The following is a 26,147-nucleotide window of genomic DNA, read 5'->3' on the forward strand; positions in this document are numbered from 1 at the left end:
TTCTTGTGGAGATAATCCACCGCCAGACATCTCTCACCATATTTAATACACAGGCACAGCCCAGCATGCCTGTGTATGGAGGAGTTGGAAGGAATAGCTGTTGGCTGAACAAGAATTCATTCATAAGCTACTCAAGATGTATGGACCCCTTTATCTTTCAGTGTAAACCTGCCCTTCTATGATGAGATGACACTTGACCCCGCAGCCCAAAAATCACGTCTACAAATCACGGGGTAGAGGTGTGTTATATGACTTAAACTGCTTCCATGAAAAACTACATCTCTGTTGTGTTTATAAAAACTATAATCACAGTGTAAACTTGTTTTTAATAATATGATTTCCCTTCATTAATGTAAATGTGAAAAAATAGGAAAAAAAAAAATACACCAGGCCGATAAGCATTAAACAACACTGGGGGAAATTTGTTATACGATCTTCTTGACTTTTTGGCATGGCAAAAAAATCACCATGGGGTATTTTTGTGCCAAAAAATTACAAGGACAATATCCCGCCACCTTAGAAAAATTCCCTTTACAAAGACCAAAGAGACCGGACTCAAGACAAATATGATGGAGCAGATAGATTTTTCTATGGGCCATGAGTATTGATACCAAATAGACTACGCTATGTGGATAATGGTCCTGCTGTCGTATATGACATACGTAAGCATTTCCTAGCAGCTGCTATGAGGCCGCTGACAGCACTGATTTTATGCTTTATATCAGTTCTCTACTCAGTGACCTTTAAAACAGCCGCAGGAATTTTTTTTCTGACGGACACTTATTTATGTGACACATCCATAGAGTGTGGCACTGAGTTTAAGCCACTCTATTCATTCTTATGATCTACCTACTTTTATTAAATGAAGCCATAAAATTATAGATTTTCTGTGATATTTTTTCCTTTTATAACCAGGTGACAATTGCACAACTGAACTTTTTTTAAAATTGATAGACTTTGGGGTCCGTACATGAGCTGTATAAAAATATGCATTTATTTGCAATACTTTATATATATATATATATATATATATATATATATATATATATGTATATATATATGCAGGCTCGGACTGGCCCACAGCTGAACAGGTTAGCTCGATGGGCCCCCTGTTCAGGTTAACTCGAGGGCCGAACCTAAAAGCAAAGGTTACTGACAGATCTCCAAGTGTCATAACAGTTCAAGGCTAAAAAGAAAACTATGGGTCAGTTTTCAGAATTTTTGAATGGATATCAGTCAATATGTGTACAGTGATGGGCCCCATTCAAAGATTTTACTGGTGGGCCCTAGGCACTCCAGTCCATATGGATATATTCTGTGTAAAATTATGATAGTAGTTTTCCTTAGAAGCAGTTCTAAAATGTTTTCCTTACTATTGCACCAACTCTGTAGTGCAAACTCGGTCTTAATTATGACATATTTATTACCTGTCTGTCAATTATATCTGTGGGACTGCTAAATGATGTGTTCACATACTGCAAAAGGGCAACAATGTAAAGTAATAAAAAATCTTAATGAACTCTTACAAAACCTATTAATAACTTAAGTTGTTTAAAAAATTGGGGTTTTTTTGCTCTGAGGGGGCAGCATTTGGCTTAAATATAAGAAAGAGCTATGCCTATTCATTCCGATGGCACCCCTTTATCCTGAGGATGCCAGAACCCCCCTTTAAGTTAAGAAACAGAAAAAAATAACTATGCGGCTGATGCAGTATGTACTGGAGAAGCGTCCCTCACATGTGCAATGGAGAATGGCCTCTTGGGTGCAATCAAAAAAATGCACATTTAACAACTATAAGAGATCTATATTGGTGAGGTGCATTATGGAACCCCTACCAGGTTATGATGTCCTTGAGGAATATAATCCTCTTCTTCTGACTTTTAAGTTTAGCTTTCAACAAAGCCAAAAATGTGTGTTTATGTTGCTTCCTGCAGTAAAAAAAACTAAGGATTTCAGTTTTATATATGTTGCAGCAATCCATAACAAGGCTAACTCTAGGAATAACAAGAATAGAACTCTAAACCCTAAACTATTTGTAACAAACTATTGTTACTATTATTATAATAGTAAATACAGGCTGTTCACCGGAAATGTAGAGATGATCTCACAGCGAGAGCACTGGGTGGGAAGTAATACCCATAAAAATAAGAAAGCAAAAACTCTACCAGTCTCTCCCAATTTAAAATAATATATTGTTCTGACTGTGAATTAGCTGTGAGGGACGGTACTTTTGTAAGTTGTTACCAATTTATTTGAAACATAGAAAAAAAAGTAGTGAAATCTACCAGTATTAAGAAATATATACTTCATCAAAGTTGAGGGATTTTCATGAATAGATATACAGATACCTCCACTCTGTAAAGTCTTGAATAAAAGAATGGATTGTGTATACATTAGGCTCATACTCTCTTACTGTATATCAGACTCATTTGTAATTTTTCAATGACCCTGCAAAATTTTGGCACCATGTACATATCAAAAAAAAAATTGTAGATAATTTTACCCAAATAGTCGGCTCGATTATGCCACGTTTGATCTTTGTGTCCCGTTGATAAAAACAAATATATAAAAAACAATTTTTCGTTAGTCTCTATATTACATTTTTACATTTTATGTTTGTATGTGAAGTATGACACCACTGATATAAAAAGCCCACTCATCCATATTAAAATTGAAGGGTCTTGTGTAAAACCAGGAAACAAGATATTTCCAATCTATTTTCCATTGGTGAAGTGACTTGACAACCAATAAAATTCAAGTGTAAAACAAATTTATACTTTTTCTTAAGGAAAATATGTAAAATAAAATACCTCCCTATAGTTGCATAATTGTGAAAACTTGGACACTGGAATTCTCTGATATTTTTTTGGTGAAAAATAATAAAATTAGGATAACACTTCAGAAAATGGTGAATGCATCTCCAAGCATATCCTCTACAGGACATTTCCTGAGTACTCTACATCGTTGAGGTCTGGGCTTAGAGTGCTCCATTGTACAAATTTATTCTTTATTTCCCGAAGCCACTCCTTGATAACTTTAGGTTTGCTTTGGATTGTTGTCTTGTTAGATAGTTTTACTTCCTCTTCCATATTTGGCTTTCTAGGAACAGTAATCCAAGCTGAAGAGAAGTAGCCCCAATGCATGTTTCAGTAACCACTAAGATTCACATTAGTTGAGTTTGTTTGAGGTTATCACCTTCGTTGTTTAATGCCAATGATGTCATATAAAATTAAGACGAAAGTAGCTTATAGTCAGCCCCCTCAAAGTCTATGAAACTACTTTTTGGTAGAGCCACCTACAAATTTGAGGTAATTTTTTTATGCTGAATTAATTTTCCTAAAAAAAGTTTTTTAACTCGATTTTTTTTGGTTGCAAGTTCACTCCAATACCATCAAATGATTGCAAGTCAGTTAAGACATTGATGGTATACAGTGATCATTATCAGTTGTTCTGGTGATAGAGTTGTTCTAATTTTTGTCTACTGTACTCCTCTATGTGTGATTAAGAAGCCTCTATCACAGATTTGACAGAGTATCAGCATTTTAGTTTCACACAAATGGAACCATATCCTGCAACTAATCTAAGTCATCTGACAGAGGCCATAGATCAGGTCACAACCCTCCATTTGTTTTCCTTTTTCCTACAGGAAACACCAAGAATTCAATCTAGATAACCTTTGTGCATTCGGTGGATTGTAGTAATGAGTAATATGTTGGTATGAAATGGGAATCAGTCTATATCGGGAAAAAACTGCTTACCAGAGATATTTTTTGTTCTATAAAGATGATTTTGTAAGGGCTCTGGTGGGGGTCAGGAATCTGAAATTTCATGGTTAACCAGTTCCTAGCTACAATCAACTGTTCCTTTCTTCGCCAAACCACAAGCTTAGAAGCTACCAGGCATTTCCATGGCTTGTTGTATTCAATTAAAGTGGTATTCCAGGAATCAGCATAATTCATATACAAATGGGTCCTTAAAATATAAGCTTACATGTAATTAGTTGTTATTTAAAATTTTGCTCCCATTAGCAGAAAATGCTGGTGACATAGACTGTAATGAAGAATTAAAATGCTACTGGCCCTTTAATCAGTCCGTTAATTTCCTCCGCGCGGTCCGTTGCAGAGCATACACAGGACAGAAGATGGCCCCTGGTCACATGTCCACATCACATGTTCTGCAACTGCCTGGGCAGGGTCATGTGATCACCACTATGTTTGGCTGTAGTGGGTTGGTTGCAGTGCATCCAGTATGGCCAGTGTTGAGCTGATGGCAGTTACACATCATTACTATGGTAACAGAGCAAGAAAACCTGTTAGATCATCACTGGGAGCAGAGCATAAGATGGAGGAGGAGTTACTGGGAACTAAAGGATCTTGGGACTTGTAGTTTCCAGTGGCAGCCATCTTGGTGATAACTTTAGAGAGGCCATAATATTTTGTGAATCATAAAATCAAACTATTTAAGTTCCATTTGGTGACTAATGACATTAAGTTTTGTTACATTCATTTACTTATAGCATCATGGGTTTTTGTGTCAGACGTTCATATTCCTGGAATACCCCTTTAAGGCTGTCAGAACATACAATTAAAGGTCCAATATATACAACCAATGTGTTGTATATATTTATGGGCTTAGGCTCTTTAGTAGATATTTTTCTTGGGTGCCAAAATATATTGGTCCCATAAGTTGGTTTATCATTTTGAGTTCTCTTTGGGGTTTTTTATATGATGCCAGAATGGCATTTCCGCCTACGAAACATACAGTTTAAAGAGGTTTTGGCAGTGAACATTCATTTCTCAACATATCATCTATTCCCTCCGACATCACATACAGTCTATTGAACATAAGCTTATACCCTAAGTATGCCACATGGCACAATATATAGACTATGACAATGACGTCTGATATGTTCATGTATTTGGTGTCCGATTACCAAATATGTTGACATGTAGTTGTAAACCTCAACTTGACTTTAATGGCATTTCTGTATTCATAAAAAACAATGACTCAATGTTTAAAAAAGGCTTTTCCGATAAATCTATTGAAAGTATAAAATGTGTGCAGACCGGTGTCTTAACCCCTTCCCTGCAATGTCTTGCTGGGATTTTCCTTTTGCAGCTAAGAGGTTAGGATCGAAACACAATACTTAAGATATGTATAAAGCTTTTTCTCACCATAATGTATTGGAGTCAGTTCTGTCTTCCGGTTTAGAAGACGTCACATTATTTTCAGTAAAAGCTAAGATCTCGCTTTCTAAAGAACCTACTGTTTGAAAATAAAATGTAGTGTGCAAACACTAAAATCATTTAATGGCTGAATATCTTACCTTGAATTTGCAGCACTATTGCTAATGCAGTTCCTTCAGGATCAGAAAAATAGAACTACGGTCTTCAAAAGGGTGATCTAACTGCATAAGTTAGTGTACATAATAAAGCCAATACACAACATTAAAGAAAGAAAATGCAACAGGGAATATCATTCTCGACCATCTGTCTATACCATTGACATCAGTCAAATCCGGAATTTTAATTTTCATTTGAGAGGCGCTTCTCCTTAAGCGCCCTTTTTTGTGCACCATGTGCCTATCCAGAGTGTTTCTGCTGTACATATCTCTATTGGCGATTGGCTTCCGATACTGGATGCTTGCGCTGTCATAGGAGAACATAGTGGCTCGTGGATCAATGGTACTAGTTAAGACTTCTGATCCACTGACTTCATTTCGGATCTCAAGGGTCGTAAGCAGAATGTTACCATGTGAATCGACCTGAAAATAGAGAATTATTTGAGCTATTAATTTTTTTTTTCTAAAGAAGAAAAAATAACAAACAGTAAAATAGAAAACACATTTTTATTTTATTGTAGTTTACCCGATTTGCTCATTCTACTTAAGATGTAATGGAAAACGTCAGCAAATTTGTATGTAAAAAATTTACAACAGTGGCCATTACAGCTTTTTTGGTGCGTTGCACCTTTTATTCGCCAATACTATTGGTTATAAAAAATGAGAAAAGTTGTTGGCTGCCTTAGGTTTGGCCTATTTATCTTAATAGGGGGGAAATGTGCTTATTTGGATTTGCCAAAGCTATGTCAGCAAAGCCTTGGTGTTAGCAAACTTTGCCAATTGAAAGCCAGGAACAGAACAGTGAATTGACAGTTTTAACATAGTAAAAAAACATTAAAGGGAACCTGTCACTACTTTTTTCACAACTACAGCCAGTAACATAGAGTCCTAGTAAGTAAATTAAATGCTTATTTTAGCTAATAATTGTTTCCCTCACATCCCTATAAAACAACCTTGTTATCTTACCTGCCATACTGTCAGCTCTTCCAGGAGCATTACCTGCTCGGCAGAGTCCAGCAGCAACTCCACATGGCTCCTTTTTACCATTCAGCACTTCATGCCATCTACCACATGTATGTTTCTGATCACATGAAATCACAGCATGCCTCTATGGAGACATGGGGAGGCGTAGAAGTCCATAGAGGCATGATGTGATTTCATGTGATTAGATTTATATATGGGGTAGATTTTGCAAATGTTAGTGGGTAAAGTCACGTGACATGAAGTGCTGAATGGTAAAAAGGAGGCATGTGGCATGTGGAGAAGCTGCTGGATTCTGCCGAGCAGGACATGCCCAAACTGACTCCTGCTAGATCTGACTGTATGCCAGGTAAGATGCCAAAACTGATTTTATAGGGATGTGAGGAAAATAATGTTTAACTATAATGAGGGTTTATTCATTAGGGTTCTCTGCGAAGCTGCATTTTTAAAAATTGTGGCCACAGTTTCCCTTTAAGATAAATTAACCACAAAAACTACAACAAAAAAAGAACAGAAAACAAAGAGAAGAAACTCAGAAAAATGACCCCCACAGAGATTATTAAGCTTCTTGATTTTTATCTTAGGATTTTGAAACTTTAAACAAATCTTATGGGAGTTTGTAATAAAAAATTCACTATTCTTTAGCTGACATTGTATTTGCTAACTTTAATCATCTTCTCCCAACTAATTTTAAATTGTGGCCCATTGTTTTTATTATTATTATTATTATTGAGTTTATAGAAACAGATTCAAACAAATGTTAAGGTTTCCATCAAGAAATACCATTGCCTTCTTTATTTTTTGTGAATACAGATTATAAAAGGGTGGGGAAAAGTAAGGTGAAGTTATACTGTTGGTGAATATAAAACATAACTTTTATTATTATTATTATTATTATTTGTTAATAAAATAACTCTGTTGGGTAAGGTGTGTTCAATGTATATAATAATATATTACTATACCAACTATCTAAACAATACTATATAATAGGATAGTATAACACGGTGCTGTACAAGCTCAGGTCCGACAGAGTTCACTATCTTTTTTACTAGTGCATGTAAGTGCTTGGGCTTGCGGCACAATTTTAAAGCTAAATCCTGCGCTCAGTCCGAATCAGTTGGATCATCCGATGGCCCGCCCACCCGATATCTGTCGCATGATAGCCGGCACTGGTGCGCCAAAATCAGATTGTGTGGGACACAATCCCCTCCTAAATCCCTGTCCCAGCGGCGCAATCCTCAAAAACGTTGGAAAACCCGGCGGAAATGCAGCCGCAGGACCCTTAGTAAATAAGTGAACTCTACAAAACAGAGAAAATTAGTGATATAATTCCTAGTACCCTGCTATTTTCTTGGCATGAATAATAACTCAAGTGTCTTGAGGGTAATGTTTTGTCTAATTTATACTACATTGCTTTTAGGCTAGTCAGCTCCAAGTAACAGAGATGTACAGGAGGGTGTTGAGAGTTAAAGGCTGAATTTACAGAAATGGTTCAAACATAGTTAAGATTGAGAAATAACTTTTCACTACAAAAACTTCTCGAAAAAAGTATTGAAGGTAATTGGTTAAATATGCTGCTGATGGATTAAGACATTGGGGCAGTATTTTAATTGATTTTATATTTGTATTTGCAATGTGTGGCATTAAATGTTGTAGTTTATAGACACTAGAATAAAAAGCTAGATTAAAGGGGCATTCCCGTGAATATGAACATCTGATACAAAAACCTATAATGCTATTAATAAATGAAGATAAAAAAACTCAATGTCATTAGTCACAAAATGGAGCTTAAAGGGATTTTCCCACGAAAACAAGTTAGGCCCTATCCTATTTTGTTAGGCCCTAAACTCCTTTAAAGAGGACCTGTCACCCTGGAAAACCCACCCACCAAATGTGCCCCCCATAATCCAATGTGACCTCCGCCAGCGGTCACATTGTAGGAGAAGCAGGCAGCATTGCATCGCTGCCGGCTCTCCGTGCCGTTTTAAAGAAGCCCGGCTCAGCCACAGCCGCTGACAGTGCGGCGAGGCCGGCTGGTAATGTAAGTTCAGGCTGCGGCCGCAGCCACTGTTAGTGTGGCGACGCCGCACCGTGGAGAGCCGGCAGCAATACGATGCTACTTGCTTCTCCTACAATGTGACCGCTAGCGGGGGGTGTGTTGGCACGCCCCCTAATGAATAAGGCCGACTGCCAGCGCGCCGGATACACGATCCAACCTCTTATTTAGTAAGAGGTCGGATCGGTTTAAATAAATTTACTGCACATAAATTTCAAATAAAAATGGCTAGGGAGAAAGGGGCTGGGGGGAGGATTATGGGGGGCACATTTGGTGGGTGGGTTTTCCAGGGTGACAGGTCCTCTTTAAATAGTTTGATGTACAAAATGTTATGGGCTTTCTAAAGCAGGCAGAGTTATCACCAAGATGGCCGCCACTGAAAACTACAAGTCCCATAATCCTTTAGTTCTCAGTAACTCCTCCTCCCTCTTATGTACTGCTCCCAGTGATAATGTTACCGGCTGCCCTGCTCTGTTACCATAGTAATGATGTGTAATGCAACCAACCGATTACAGCCAAACATAGTGATGATCACATGACCTGCCCAGGCAAGTGATAATTTAGTATACTAAGTATTCTAATAACCCCTTTGATTAAAATTAGAAGTGGTTTTAAAATCCAGGCAGAGCTATTAACATTTATAATCCCAGAAGACTCTGGCCGTAGACAGTCTAATAACTGCAGAGAAAGCCATTGTATCTGCACACTGTGTTACCCTGTATTACTGTGTGTTGAGCAACAAAAACCACATTAATTTAGTATTACCTGAACTTTGTTCATTTCCAGCTTGTTTTTTTCCGTACTTGCTTTCTCTGCTTTCTCAGCTGCTTTCTTCTGGAGTTGAGGACCTTTTCCAAAGAAGATGTAGTTTACAAAAGCGTATTCTAGCAATGCCAAGAATACAAATACAAAACATCCCATCAAGTAGATGTCTATAGCTTTGACGTAGGGGATCTTTGGTAAGGTCTCTCTGAGATGTGTGCTGATAGTGGTCATTGTCAGCACAGTGGTTATTCCTGAAAAATAAGTTTAAAGGTTTTACAATTTATAATACATTCATATATTTCTATACCCAAAATGTGTTAGTCCAGTTTAAAATTTCTGTTCCAATTTACACAAAACGGGCAATTTACCAAGGCTTTTATACCTGAATACAAGCATACAAGTTGTGCCATAGTGGCAGTTGCTGTCAAAGAGGAATTGCTACTAATTACCCCTTAAAGAGGATCTGTCACCCCCAAAAAGACCCCCACCAAACATGCCCCCCATAATCCTCTCCCCAGCCCCTTTCTATATATGCAAAATTTATTTAAATTTATGTTGGGAAAGTTGCTCCTAAAAGATCTGACCTCTTACCAAATAAGAGGTCGGATCCTCGTATCCCCTGCTCTGGCAGTTGGGTTTATTCATGAGGGGGCTGGTACTCCTCTGTATGGTCTGGGTGACACTACCCCACCACGCCCCTCTGTCAGCAGGGACCTGTAAGAAAAGCCGGCATTGCATATATTGTGCAATCACTGCTGGCTCTCCACGATGCGGCTGCGCCAAACTGACATATATTTATATGTATATAACATTTGGCCGGCGCTGTCAATAAGCACTAAGTCAATAAGCCGCAGCCGCTGTCAGTTCGGCACCGCCAAATCTGTGTATAATAAATTCCTGAGGACATAGCGCATGTCTGTGGACCTGTCACCGGCCACAGCATTGGCCAAATGTTATATATATACACCGCAAAGAGCCGGCAGCGATTGCGAAATACATCCAATGCTGCCGGCTTCTCTTACAGGTCCCCGCTGACAGTGTGGTGTGGTAGGGGAGTGTCGGCCAGACCATACAGAGGAGTGCCAGCCCCCTCATGAATAAACCGAACTGCCAGCGCAAGGGATACGAGTATCTGACCTCTTATTTGGTAAAAGGTCAGATCTTTTAGGAATGACCTTCCCAACATAAATTTAAATAAATTTAGCATATATAGAAAGGGGCTGCGGAGAGGATTATGGGGGCCATGTTTGTTGCGGGTCTTTTTGGGGGAGTGACAGGTCCTCTTTAATGCCAGTTTGGCAGGGAGGGGGTGGTGCATGGTAAGTGAGGGAGCTGGCAGTGAACCCTGTGCCTGTGCACCAGCTATTGCCTGTGCCAGATCTGGGCAGCATTTCTAGATACATCCGGTGCAGCCCAGAGGAGTGGCCAACAGATGCAAATATACTTCTTGTAATCCATGAATTTCTTAATCTCATCTTTATAGATATTATTTATCTATAGATGTTATTTATCATTGGTTTTCCTGGGCTTTTTTGGCATAAACAAAAGCTCAAAAGAGTAGCATTGACGTTTTTTGGGGACCTTTCACTGCTTAAAAGTCTTACAGGACTATTTTCACCTCTTCATTAATCTGGTGTAAACATAGAACTGCTGCTAGTGCAATGCAGTGCGACACCATGCAAAGCCAGATTCATAACTTGGGTCTTTTTCAAAAAGTCCCACAAAAGTCTCATAGTTACTCCAACCCAATGCTGGATGTGCTTGGACTTTTTATGCATTTTGAGACTTTTTTGGGACATAAGAACATTTATTATAGGGCCAAAGTCATTTTAATGAATCTTATGAACAACAGAGCTTAACAAATAGACATAGAACTATCCCAAAGAACTGTTAAACATGCAATTGTTTGTAGCATCACACAACAGTGGAACTGCCTGGATTGTTATTCTCCATACAATTGTCCACCTCCTACCAAGGGATCCTCTAAGACCAGATCCTTCTTTGGTAGTGCCCATCAATAATGCCCGGACTGTCATTATCGATACTTTCAGACAAATTGCAGAGACATGACCATAGCAGAAAGGATTCTTTACATCTTCTGGCATGAAGTATACAAGCTTAAAGGAGTTGTCCACTTTCAGCAAATAATATTTGTTTAATAAAAGGTTATACAATTTTCCAATATTCTTTCTGTAATAATTCTTCATGGTTTTCCCAAACTCTGCTTGCTTTCATTCAACAGGAAGCTTCATAGTTTACTTCCTGTGGATAAAAATCATTCCATGATCATGTGATCACATGGCTCATCATACTACACTGCTCTGATTACTCTCTGTGATATAATGAGTCATGCACTTGTGTGACATCACATGACCAGGGACCACAGTAAGTAAACAATGGAACTTACTGTTGAATGATAGCAAGCAGAGATCTAGAAAACAATGAGGAATTGATACAGAAAGTATATTGGAAAATTGTATAACTTTTTATTACACAAACAATTATTTTCTGAAAGTGGACAACCCCTTTAAGGACCTTACCTACAGTAGTAGATGAAGAAACACAAATTGGGCTGTCATCAAAGGCTGCATTTCCCATTTACCACCACCAACAAAAACCAAAATACGTTCTGGTACGTACAGTACCTACAGTGCCTTGCGAAAATATTTGCCCCCTTAAACTTTTTAGCCTTTTGCCACATTTCAGGCTTCAAACATAATGAAATAAAATTGTAATTTTTTGGTGAAAAATCAACAACAAATGGGGCACAATTGTGAAGTGCAATTAAATTTATTTAGTTCTGAATTGCCCTGTATTTAGCTCCATCCATCTTCTCATCAATTTTAACCATCTTCCTTGTCCCTACTGAAGAAAAGTAGGCCCAAACCATGATGCTGCCCCCACCATGTGTGACAGTGGGGATGGGGTATTCAGGGTGATGAACTTTTACGTCAAACATGTCATTTGGTATTGTGGCCAAAAAGTTTGATTTTGGTTTCATCTGACCAGAGCTCCTTCTTCCACATGTTTGGTGTCTCCCAGGTGGGTTGTGGCAAACTTTACACAAGACTTTTTTATGCATGAAATCCAAAAAATGAAGCAGCACTCCAGATCCAAGCAGGTAAAAGTAAAGTAGAGTTCATTCCAAAACTGGCAACCTTGAGAAAGGTGGTAACACACCGAACTTCACTTTTACCTGCTTGGATCTAGAGTGCTGCTTCATTTTTGGATTTATGCATGCATGGGTTCCCACCCCGAACTCTGAGGCCTCTGCAGGGGTACTTTGGACATTGTGCTGCTGTGGACTTTCCTTTTTTTAAGACTTTTTTATAGATATCTTTGAGAAATGGCTTCTTCTTGCCTCTTCCATAAAGGGCAGATTTGTACAGTGTACGACTGATTGTTGTCCTAAGGACAGACTCTCCCTCCTCAGCTGTAGATCTCTGCAGATCATCCAGAGGGATCATGGGCCTCCTGGCTGCATCTGTGATCAGTCTTCTCCTAGTTTGAGATGAAAGTTTAGCGGGACGGCCGGATCTTGGTAGATTTGCAGTGGTCTGATACTCCTTCTATTACAATATGATCACCTGCACAGGGCTTCTTGTGATGTTTAAAGTTTGTGAGATCTTTTTGTATCCAAATCCTGGCTTTAACTGGTTTGCGACCGCCCGCCATGTATTCACGGCGCGCATCGGGTCCCAGTGCATGGAGAGGGCTCACGGGCCATAGCTAGTGCATGGAGAGGGCTCACGGTCCATAGCTAGTAAGTCTTTGCTGCATATGGGGGTGTTATCCCAGCGCCAGCGGCGCCATTTTGCCAAGGATAGTCACTCCCTGTGACGTCATCAGGGAACGGCGATCCGTCGCCATGACAGCCTTGGGTCTTCCGAGGCTGTCTCGTTTTAACCCTTTTATTACAATGTGCTATGAGCACATTGTAATGAATGAAGAGGAAAATCCCCATATACTGCCATAATGTAGTATGGCAGTATATGATGGGATCAATCCGACAACCTAGGGTTAAAGTACCCGGAGCTGAAAAATAGTAAAAATAAAAATAAAAAAAAGTTAAAAAAAAAATTATAATAGAAAACCTAAAAAATCCCCCCCCCCCTTTCCCTAGAACTGATATAAATATAAATAAACAGTAAAAATCATAAACACATTAGGAATCTATTTATATAAAAATATAATAACAGTTTTTCACTGCATTTAACCCCGTAACTGATAATAGCACCCAAAGTCGAAAATTCCACTTTTTTGCCATTTTGAAAAATATAAAAAAAATCTATAAAAAGTGATCAAAAGGTTTTACAGTCCTAAAAATTATATAATTGAAAACATAATCACAATTGGCAGAAAAATGACACCACCCACAGCTCTGTACAAAGTATGAAAAAGTATGAAAAGCTGGCAAAATTGAAAAAAAAATTTTGTACAGGACGTTTTAATTTTTGTAAATGTATAAAAACATTAGAAAACCTATACAAATTTGGTAACTCAGTAATTGTAATGACCCAGAGAATTAAGTAGACATGTCATTTGGGATGCACAGTGAAAGCTGTAAAATCCAAGCCCACCAGAAAACGGCGCAAATGCGTTTTTTTTTCACTGCATTTGGATTTTTTTTCCTGCTTCCCAGTACACAGCATGGGATATTAAATACCGTCTCTATGAAGTACAATTTGTTACACAGAGAAGAAGCCATCACAGAAATCTTTACGTGTAAAAATAAAAAAGTTATAGATTTTTGAAGGTGGGGAGTGAAAAATGGAAATGAAAAAACAAAAAACGGCCAGGTCTTTAACCTGTTATACTTCTCCACAACCATATCACGGACCTGCACTGGGGCGTGACTTCAGGGGGTGCAGAGGGTGCGATCGCAACTGGGCCCAGGAGGTTTAGGGGGCCCATAAGGTGTCACTTTCCATTATGATAAGACTAGTACTATAAAACATTATAGTCAGGGGGCCTGGCACAGACTTTGCACTCAGGTCCATCAGCTTCAGGTTACGCCACTGGACCTGTCTGGTGGGTTCCTTGGTCTTCATGACGCAGAACGCCGAGACTATCAAAGACCAGGTGTATTTATACAGAGACTTATTACACACAGGTGGATTATATTTATCATCATCAAAAATTTAGGACATTGGATCACTCCGAGGTCCTCACTGAACTTCTGTGGGGCGAGTTTGCTGCACTGAAAGTAAAGGGATGAATAATATTGCGCGCCACCTTATCAGTTTATTATTTTCACAAAAGTTTAAAATGTTCAATAAATTCCGTTCCACTTCCAAAAAATAACAATTTCATATCTTTATGTTGGAAGCCTGAAATGTGGCAAAAAGTAGAAAAGTAAATGGTGGTGGTGGGGGGGATACTTTTGCAAGGCATAGTATATATCTGGAGAAATAAGCTAATTAGTCTAAAGCGTAAAGAACCATAGGCACTTATTTTCAACCCTTCCCAATACTCCTTTCTGTAAAAAAAATTTCTTCTTGATACAGAACCTTTCTTCACAGCATATGTGACATGTTCTTTAATACTGAGACAGAAATTAAAATTGTCCTGTGAGATCCTTATATTAGATTAAATTGTGCCAAATGCTTTTCTGATCTTACAGGCTTAACTCATTATTTCCCTTAAAGGAAATCTACCATCAAAATCCATCATGATAAACCAGGGACATTACTCATAGATCCAGGCACTGTGACTGTGGTAATCTTCTTCTTGGGGAGGGGGGAAGTGCTCCTGTACAGTGTAAAGGCTTGTGAAGCTACACCACTGAGCGGCTCCAATAACACAATGTAGAACAAGAAATATAATAGGGAAAAACTAAATTGGTAGGAAAACATATAAAAAGTTGCTTCCAAAAAACATTTTTGGCATTATTTTGCCACTTAATAATAAAACTCACCTTGGTTTACAGCTGATCTACAATATGTGTCTTACTGCATATATGTCGGTTTTTAGGATGTTTCATATAAAATACATATAAAATACATATAAATTTACCTAAAGCAACTCTAGCTGCTGAAGCATCATAGTTGATCCAGAAAGATACCCATGACAGAATAGTAATCAGTGTAGAAGGCATGTATGTCTGCAGAATGAAGTAGCCAATGTTTCTTTTGAGACGAAAACTCAATGACAATCGAGGATAAGAACCTGAAAATAATAACATGTAAGAAGGCGTCAGTGGTGTAAAGATGACCATTTGCTTCCTATAGATGTTGGGCAAATATATGTTGGCCAATAACCATTCACCAAGATTCCTCCCACAAATACACAAAACACAAGCGTTCTTGGCCCATTTCTCAAAGCATCTTCCCATTCCCCCCAGGCAAGCATGGATTCAGCAGGGACTTCCAAACTCATGTGGTGGTGATGGTGTAATCCATCATGCCTTACCCTTCCATTCTTTGTCTGCCAGTGAGGAAAAATCAGAAGACCTCCTTAATAAAAGACCAAAATTATTCTGAACGGTATGGCCAGCTTATCTAGACAGTATGGGGCCTCATTGTGAAGTTCGAGTACAAATTCACCCATGGCCAGCAGCTTAATACTTGGCAGATCTACTGCAATACGGTGGATGCATGTTCTATGGTGGTATTGCAGAGACCACAGCCATTATGTTCTATCTTCACCAAAAGAAAACAAAAATGTCTCAGCCTTAAATGGTTAATAGTTGTTACACATATGCAGAAGATCAACATTGTCCTTTACTACCCTAAAAGAGCCCTATCGTGACAGATCTACCATCAGAAGTAGATCTGATGGTAGATTCCTCCTGCCTGTATCTGCCCTAATATGTAATTTGATAATCCTGGAACATAACCTAACTGGTTAAAAACTTTATTTTAGTAATATGTAAATTAACTGCAGAGGCTACTGGGGCGTGTACAAGCCTGGCCGGGCACTGGGAGCTAAGGCTACTCCAGATTACAGATTAGGGCAGAGGCTGGCAGGATGGTAGATTTCTCATGGTAGGTTTCCTTTAAGTCTACCATGTGTTGGATTCTTACCAGTGGAGAAGACAACTTTCTTTGACACCATTTTGTAGTCAACAATTGAAAACTGAGGCAGCTCAATCTTCTCGACTCCCGTGATCGCCTTGTCTCCTCCGTTCCAATAGAACTCTATGTCATCTGTTGTATAGCCATCTAGGATATAAAAAGTTATAGGTATTCATAAACTTTTATTTTTTCATTCCCAACAATTTATAAGAAAACAACCATGGCAGTATAAACAGGGTTGGATTTTATATTCATTGTAAATATGAGATTATACAATAAAATTATAAACAATATACAAGGGAAACAAATAGGCGCTGCTCTGAAGTCTTTGTAATGTGCTCGAGTGGCTTCTGTCATGTGTGGTGATGTATGATGACATTTTGCACCACCAGGTTGAGAGAGATGGAAGTGCTCCGCAAGCTGTGGATGGCAATCTGTAACACTGGAGGCACAGATGGTCATTTTGCGTTTGTCTGTCCTCTCTGCCTCATACCTTCCTCTGGGTGTAGCACAACATACCATTTGTGCACTTGGAGCCACATGATAAATCAATGCCTTCTGTTGCTTGACTCTTTATTTGTTGATATAGGTCGTTATTTCCTTCTGTTTCTAGTAGGACTTGCTGCATTGATCGGCCTCAGAACAATTAAGATTTGAGGACAGAATGGTCCAACCACTGAGTCGGGCCTGACCCAATGCTAGCAGAAGGTCCCTCATCTGATATTTTTCTTTAATGCATTGGCTCAAGATTGTAGTTGGTGCTTCTTAATAAAGATTGCTATTGGCTTTAATAAACTCATAATATGGCTTCTTGGTTATACGTTTTATCACTTTCAATTCAAATTAAATAGAAAGGGAATCAATTGAATTACAGGCATGCCTCCTTCTACATCTATCGTTCCTGAAAGATAATATAGCTATACATCTGAGTTCAAAACTTTAAGTGGTACCCTGAAATATCAAATCCCATCTTTATTTTTATGTCATCAGGTTTTGCTGCTATGTTGCCTTTTAGCTAAGTTCCATTAGGACAGAGCTGTGATCTGTAACTACTGTTTAGCTACATTGACTACAATATGTGCGGTAATCTGAGACACACCCTCTGCCTCCTTGTTGGTCTACAATGACTGTGTGGTAATCTGAGACACACCCTCTGCCTCCTTATTGGTCTACAATGACTGTGTGGTAATCTGAGACACACCCTCTGCCTCCTTATTAGTCTATAATGACTGCTCGGTAATCTGAGACACACCCTCTGCCTCCTTATTGGTCTACAATGACTGTGTGGTAATCTGAGAAACACCCTCTTCCTCCAGATTGGTCAAGCTGCTCCCTGGCTTTATTTGGGAGTCTTTAAAATACTATATTAGGCAAACATAACTAGAGGGGCATCCTTCATTTATTATCTCTTAAAAGTTAGGAATGAAGTGCAGCTGTAAATGACAGTCCTCTTTTTGGAATATTCAAAACATTTACGAATAACATTGACACCTATGTGATTTCCATGGACATCATATAATACTCCCTTGAATTGCAACAATGGGGCATTCTTGTGATGAACTTATAACTAACTTATCTTCAGGGGTCCCTTCACCAAAGTTGTATAAAAAATATGGCCTTCTTAAATAATGTCTTAAAAGTGCAACTTGCCTGGAAACATTGTACAAGCCAGTGTATAGTTTTGTAATACTGAGTCAATGCAGTACCGGAACTGCAGTGTTCGGCAGGCAGACAGGGATTCCTTGCATCATACGGAAACTCCTTTCCTGTGCAAGGTGTGCAGTCTGTGGGTTCAGAACATCATAAGGGTCTTTTCCACAGGCTGCACACGTTCGTCTGCAGCTGGCCTAAGATCAGGATTTCCAGAATAATTCAGAAGGTAGAATGCCTATTTTATTCAAGTTGAGAGTCTACAGTTGTTAATAATTCCTTTATTTATAATAATAATTCCTTTATTAAAAATGCGCTCACAGATCACGCAGTGCTGCACAGAGCTTGCCAGATCAGTCCCTGTCCCTACACATGCAAACACGGAGAGAACATACAAACTCTTTGCAGATATTGACCTGGATGGGACTTGAACCCAGGACCCCAGCGCTGCAAGGCTGTAGTGCTAACCACTGGGCCACCGTGCTGCCCATAGTACAACAGTTTATGTGAGACTATACCACCATTCTTGGTATTGAAATGGTATTGGCAACTTTTTCCCATGTTTCTCTTAAATCTATTTCCCCTTACAGATGGGTAACACTGAAAAGTATTGGCCCTGAGGTGGTTCTTTTAAATATGATTTTATGGAGGAAGTTCAGAGCTCCATTGTACATTGCTATTACAAAATATACAGTAATAAACTATGACATTGAGGCTGGGTTCACATCATTTTATTTGTATACGTTAACCGGCTAATTCAGCCACTACGTTTGGCCACTAAACATTATGTCCATCAAAAAATGCAGGAGGGAGGACCCGAGGATGTCACTGTCCATATTAGGACAGTGACAACACTAGGGGAACACCCCGTTATGGTGGGTGCTGCCGATATACACTGCACCCCCCACAATCATGGGGAAGAGGAGTCCCCGGGCGACTGCTGCATAATCCATTGCATCTTCTCACTTATTTTACCTACCTTTAGTACTGTCCACTGACCCTGTACTTTTCAACTCTAGGCATCGCAATCAGTGCCTACTTACTGACCCGCCCAGCCCCTGCTAAGGATCACCCCCAGCTGTAAGACAGTCCATGCAGAGTTGTACCTTGGCTCTCCCATCCAGCTCACTTTTTTAGGATTTAGGCAAGATGAAGTGAACCCTCTTTGAACCGCTAGGATGCTGTGGTCATCAATGACCGCAGCCTTTTACACATACACAGCTGTTAACAAAACTCTTATAAAGTCAGTTACAACCAGTCGTATGCAGGTGATCAACTCCTGTATCTATGCGATTGCCTTGACCTACAACTCTAGCATTTTGCTGGGACGCCTTCTCACTTATTTCTGAGGAAGGGGTTAAAAAGAATTTTGTTCTAAGCTCCTACTGTTTCCATAAACGGCACATCCCAAAAGAACAAATCCGGCCAAATGGCAGTATTTCAGTACTCATAATAAGGGAACAATGATATGCAGAAGCCATAAAAGCTCATTTCATTTGAGCAGATATCTATATTGTTAATGACCGTAGGACAAGAGCAGGAGTTTAACCTTTAATGTGTCGTAAGTGAATTCTCCGGACTGCAGCAGATCTTTGCCTATAATGTGTTTTCCAACCCAGTGCCAAAGCGGAGAAGAATGCACCGGGTGTCATTAAATGCGACGTTCTGCCGGAAGTTTTTTTTTAGTGAAACAGAAAATCAAAGCCCAATCTAATGGCTCGGAGAGGTTCGTTGACAGGACAGAATGTATATTATTTTCTAGTATATTTGAAATAATTTTATGAAAGCACTCTTCTTTGCCTTTATATTGGATATTATGCACAGACATATAGTTATAGATGTACAGTCAGTCCTCAGGTTACGTACAATAGATAGGTTTTTTTAGGTTTGTTCTTAAGTTGAATTTGCATGTAAGTCGGAACTGTTTATTTCATAATTGTAGATCCAGACAAAATTCTTTTTTGCTTCTGTGACAATTTGATTTTCAAAATTGTTTCTGTAATGGGAACATGGATGATCAATAAAGCTTTATAATAGACACCTTAGAGTTGATCTTTGCAGCTTGGGACTATAGTAAAGCATCCAGAGAGCTTCCGTCTTTAACTAGGGGTCATCTGTAAGTCGGGTGTCCTTAAGTAGGGGACCGCCTGTATAGCCTTACATCATAATAAATTGAAAAGATTATAAGAAGATATTGTGTATGAGAATAAGGAAAATTCACAGAACACAGAATAATCTCGATAATGGGGCGTTCCTGTCCCTACGCTATAGCTTGTGCCTGTTCAGGCCTGAGCATCGCCAGGTTAACACACAACTCTACACCATTTCTGATAGGTGAAGATGGCCATAGTCTCCTGATATATCCAGCGTGCAGGATCGGTAGGGTTAACATCATACGCTGGCCAGGGCCGCATTTGCCATGAGGCAGGATGAAAATCAAGAGGCAGATGCAGAGCCCTCAGGTTGGTGGCTGTAGGTAAAGTGGGCGTTTGGGCAGCAACAATATAACTTGTATCTGTGACTTTAATAAACAAATACAAATGGTAGTGGTAGAACAGAACAATGAGAGAGATTTCTCTACGCTGCTCTGTTGGTCAGGAGAACACAGGAGGCGTGCGAAGACGTCACTTGGGCACATGGGTCAGGAGAAGGAGATGACAGTGGAGGAAGTAAGTAACTGTTTTATTATTTTTAAAATAGACACATTCTGAGCAATACATTCTTCAGCGGGGGGGCTGATGTGGGTAGACATGAGAGGGAGATGTGGGTATTGGGGCCAGTTCTTATTTATAGGGGGTTACATAATACATACCACTATACATTTTTCCCAAGTTTTCATGTTATCCATAGAATAAGGGATAATAAGTTGATCATTGAGAGATCAACTACTGGAACCTCCACTGATCATCAGGATAGGACCTCCCCTCTCCCGCAATACGCAGAATGGGGCATCCTGTCTATTGGAGAATTTGTATGTTAATTCCGTAGTGTTATATAGCACTTTTTTAATGATAAATTAAAAACTTTTCTAATACAAGAAAAAAAACAACTGGTGAATAAATTCCCTAGGATATAGACCCTGAGGTAATGGAGTAAAACCTTAGTTATTCCAGACTACGCCAATCTGGCTAATCTCTAATTACAGGTCCAATGGACTTGCAAATAAATGATAAAACCTGTATTCTGCGTTGACTCAGAGGAAGCACCGCGGAGAACCATGGTATACAAGCCCGCTCTTCCGTGTCCTTAATATGCTAATGTTTAATTTCCTCTGACAGATTAATACAAGCCTCCGTATGCTTCACTGAGACTAATTGATGGGAATATCGCAGTTACCAAGAGAAGTGTTTTAAGTCTAGATCATTGATTTTAGAGATTAATTATTTATGGAAAAGCTAAAAACGTAGTAATCAAATGCGCTGCATCATACTTTACACTACTTAATAGTTTAATTTTACGCGGTGGCTTAACAGCTGAAAGCAATTTTGTTTAAGGAGGGTCGGAGAAGAATTTCTTACTTATTACAGAATATATTTTCGAGGCCTATGGAATTTTTATGAATGTAATCTTTTAGATTAGTTTAGTGCAGGAAACTACTGTACAGCACATCCCTTTTATATATAAGTAAGAAAAATAAAGCTAATAAAATACAACACTGCCTTCTACTCTAAATTTTGCCTTTATTACTGGGACATATTAAATACAAGGGCGGTTCAATAAGTTTGCCGACAGAGGCCGTTCCTGAGGGAGGTTGGTGTTATCATTGTGTGCTGCCATCTATCAAACGACAGCAAAACAAATTGCAGACTGATTGATAGGTTAGTTTGGATTTGGCAGCCATTTTGAGTAAGACGTGTTTCGTGATTTTCGCTAAGATGGAAAAAGAGCAGTATTGTTCGGTAATTTGCTTTTTGTTTTTGGATGGGAAAAAATGCGAGGAGATAAAAGTTGGATGCTGTTTATGTGGACACTTCGCCATCTATGACCACAGTTAGATATTGGTTCAACGAATTTAAACGTGGGCGAACATCCATTTTTGATGAGGAGCAACCAGGACGCCCGGCAGACATGGTTACCGAGGAAATCATTCAAAAAGTCCACGATATGATACTCGCTAATCGACGAATGAAAGTACGCGAAGTAGGAGAGGCTGTAAGTGTGTCAACCGGAACGGCAATTAATATTTTACAGCGTCATCTTCATGGATTTTTTAGAAAAAGAAAGAACGATCAGTGGACAATGCTACAGTGAGTTATTGGACTGCTTCAACAAAAAAATGAAGGAGACACAGCCCCATTTGGCGAAAAAGAAGGTGCTGTTTCAACACGAGAACGCACCAGCACATTCATGCGGAGTTGTCGCCACCAAATTGCATGAATGTGTTAAGAATTGCTGCCACACCCCTTCCCCCCCCCCCCCCCCCCGTTTTCACCCGATCTTGCTCCCTGCGGCATTTTCTTCTCTCTAACATGAAGAAATGGCTCTTGGATAAAAAAATTTAGCTCAAACGAGGAAGTCATCGCCAAGACAGAGGCGTATTTTGGAGTGATTGACAAATCCTTTTTTGGAGGGGTAAAGAAATGGCAGGAACATTGGGAGAAGTGTATCTTTCTAAATGGGGACTATGTTGAAAAATAAAACATTTTTTTGGGGAAAACATGGTGTCTTCATTTCTAACACGGGGAACTTATTGAACCGCCCACATATTATAAAGGGTGTCTCATCTTTAAACATTGTAAATCAATCACACAATTTATGCAATAGATAAAGAAAGCCATGTCAGTCCATTCAAAAGTACAATATATTCTCACGATCATATAAAAGTATGTCTGCGTAATGCATATATACATTACATTCATACAAGGTCAATCGTAGAGGAATGCTCGGCTGCTCCCTTCTTTAGAGGATGGTCCTAAACAACCCACCTTTATTATCATCTAGAGAGGCCATTTTTCCAGTGAAGCAATTCTCTAAACCTATAGATATATCTTTATCACCTATAATGTAAAATTTCTATTGTAACTTAACACTATAAATACAGTGAAGTCTATTATTAAAGCTTGTAGAACTAAATTAATCTTCACCACCAAATCCATAATTAACTAAATGATTCTAAACTTGGAATATGCTGCTTTTTAGACTGGCGCATTGTGGCCCATTCTTAAAGTGAACCTGTCATTTGAACCACATTTGCACATATACAGCCAGTGACCAGTTCCTATAGATCCCTATTGACTAATTGGCACCCTTCTTTTATCTAACAATTGTTTCCCTTACATCCCTATAAATCAACTTTATATTACCATCAGAGGGGACTTTTAATGCTTGACCGACACCTTCCATCTACTCGTTCCCATGTCCCATGCCTCTTCTCAGAGTGTGACCAGGTTGATGTTATCTAAGGTCCTGTTATATTTGCAACATCTACCCCATGTATGTATCTGATCCCATAAAATTACAGCCTCCATGGACTTCTACTCCTCTCCATGCTCCATGGAGGCTGCTGTGATTTTGTGTGATCAGTTGCAAAGGTAACAGGAACTTAGATGACATCACCCTGATCACATGACTTTAAGTACCCAATAATGTAACAGAGCTCTCTCTCTATGTTCCTCAAAGAAGAATGTCCTAGTGAGATCAGCCATATGCATGTAAGTTTACAAACTGATTGTTTAACCCCTAGGCGCACCACGACGTTATACTACGTCCCCGGGGCTAGATGCTTAGCGCACCGGGACGTAGTATAACGTCTAGCTTCTGGGACCGGCTCACGAACGGAGCCGGTACCAGAAGCAGCGGCTGTCAGCTGTCTATCACAGCTGACACCGCACTGTAACACCCGCGATCGGAGCCGGCTCCGATCGCGGGTGTTAACCCCTTACACGCCGCGGTCAAGCATGACCGCGGCGTGTAAGGGTGTTCCTGCTGTGGATCGGATCCCCCGTGCCGCTTACCGGGGGATCCGATCCTCTTCCGGGCAGCTCCGAGGACTGGCATGTGCCCCGGAGCTGCCCGGTCTCCATGGCAGCCAGACCCCTTCCGGGTCTGACTGCAAACTGTCTGAGCATGCGCAAGCTTGCTCAGACAGTTTACACTGCTCTACAATAAAATAGTATTGTAGAGCAGTGTATTGAACTTAAACCAGTGATCAGAGCATCACTGGTTTAAGTTCAAGTATGTATAAGTAAAAAAAATGCAAAAACACTTAACACTACACATTATAATAAATAAAAAATAAATACATAAAATATAAGCCCCTAATATGTCACTTTCCCATAAAAAACTTAATAAAGTATAAAAAACATAAAAACACAAAAAAACCCTGCATATTTGGTATTGCCGCGTCCGTAACAATCTGCATAATAAAACAGAATTGTTACTGGACCCGCACGGTAAACGCCGGAGGAAAAAAACGCAAAAAACGTTCCGAAAAAAGATAATTTTTAATTAATACCCTATAAAAAATGCTCTAAAAAGTGATTTTAAAAATTTTATGCACTCTAAAATAAGCCCACTAAAAAGAACAACTGTTCTCGCAAAAAATAAGCCCCTAACCAGATTTGTCAGCCAAAAAATAAAAAAGTTATGCATATGAAAAGATGGTGATGCTAAAATGAATAAGATTTTCTCCAAATTAGTTTTTATTCAGTACAATTGAATAAAATACACAAAACCCCCACATATTTGGTATCCCTGCGTCCGTAACAATCTGTATAATAAAACAGAATTGTTATTAGATCCGCAAAGTGAACCCCGTAAAAAACAACCTAAAAAAACTCTCTCTGAAAAAGATGATTTTTTATTAATGCCCTTTAAAAATGCTCTAAAAAAAGTGATTTTAAAAAGTTACGCAATCTAAAATAAGACCACTAAAAAGAGCTATCATTCTTGCAAAAAATAAGCCCTTAAACAGATTTGTGAGGTGAAAAATAAAAAAGTTATACATATGAAAGACGGTGATGCTAAAATTAACAACAATTTTGCCAAATTACTTTTTATTCAGTAAAAATGGTAAAAAATAAAAAATATATATAAATGAAGTATTTTCATAATCGTGGCGACCCATAGAATAAAAATAATATACTATTTTTATGGTATGGTTAACGGCCAAATAAAAAACACATAAAAATTTTCCTAAAAATTGATGATTTTCATTTCCTCCACGAACAAAGAGTTAATTAAATCTCACCAATTAGCTGTAGATGCCCCAAAATTACATACCAGAAAAGTGCATCTCATGTGGCAAAAGAAATAAGCCCCTATAGGTCCTCATTAAAAAAAAGGAAAAAATGATAGCCTGTACAATGTGACATAGCAAATCTGATTTGGATGGCGCCTCCTTCCCTTCTATGCCCGGCCGTGCGCCCATACAGAAGTTACCACCACATATAGAGTATCCGTGTACTCGGGAGAAATTGGGTATCAAACTTTGTGGAGCCTTTTTTAATTTAATCCATTTTAAATGTTTAATTTTCCACCCAAAATGAGTGTATTGTGAAAAAATATTACAATTTGCAGACTGCACCTCCATTTTGTTTTAACCCCTATAAAACACGTAAAGGGTTAACAAACTTCTTAAAAGTAGTTTTTCATACGTTGAGGGGTGTAGTTTCCACAATGGGGTAATTTACGAGTCCCACTGTTATTTAGGCCTCTCAGTGTCAATTAGAAGTTGATCAGGTCCATCTAAGTACGGGTTTTGGCGATTTTACAAAAAATATGAAAAATGGCACCCAAATTCTGAGCCTCATAACATTCTAGTAAAATATGTGGAATCTTAAAAAACCATGCCAACATAAAGCAGACATTTGGAAATGTAAGTTATGAATTTATTTGGGTGCTATGACTGTCTGCATCAAAAGTAGAGAATTTAGAACGTTGAAAATAAAGAATTTTTCAAAATTTTTGCCAAATTTTGTTTTTTTTCATAACTAAACGCAAAAGATTTCATCCAAATTTTTAAACTAATTTGAAGTACAATGTGTCACGAGAAAACAATCTCAAAATCCCCTGGATATCTCATAGCGTTCCAAAGCTATAACCACTTATAGTGACACAGGTCAGATTTGAAAAATGGGACCGCGTCCTTAAGGCCAAAATAGGCTGTGTCCCCTAGGGGTTAACATTGCAGCCATGGAAAAGAACTATTTAGGGATAAGGGTATTGCTTTTTAATCATAATATTTAATGAAGTCTTTGGATAGGGCCTAATTTTTTCAGTGGTAATAAATATTTATTAAATATTAAATACATATATTGGTATGTCCTACGTTTAGATTTTCTTCAGTAATTTCATTTAGTATCTAATATTTTGACAAAAACTAATAAACAAGCAATTC

General features: G+C 38.8%; 1 protein-coding gene across 1 annotated transcript in view; it reads right to left on the bottom strand.

Annotated features, from left to right (window-relative positions):
* Positions 1-1,182: 1,182 nt before the first annotated feature.
* Positions 1,183-26,147, bottom strand: part of GABRB1 (gamma-aminobutyric acid type A receptor subunit beta1) — a 305,334-nt gene continuing 280,369 nt past the window's right edge. The window contains exons 6-9 of the mRNA XM_072124822.1: positions 16,169-16,306; positions 15,159-15,311; positions 9,144-9,394; positions 1,183-5,764 (exon numbers count right to left, since the gene is read on the bottom strand). Of these exons, the coding sequence (XP_071980923.1) occupies positions 5,417-5,764; positions 9,144-9,394; positions 15,159-15,311; positions 16,169-16,306 (890 nt within the window). The 3' untranslated portion in view covers positions 1,183-5,416. The remainder of the gene's footprint in view (positions 5,765-9,143; positions 9,395-15,158; positions 15,312-16,168; positions 16,307-26,147) is intronic.

Source organism: Engystomops pustulosus, chromosome 1, assembly GCF_040894005.1.
Source record: "Engystomops pustulosus chromosome 1, aEngPut4.maternal, whole genome shotgun sequence".
Lineage (NCBI taxonomy): Eukaryota > Metazoa > Chordata > Amphibia > Anura > Leptodactylidae > Engystomops > Engystomops pustulosus.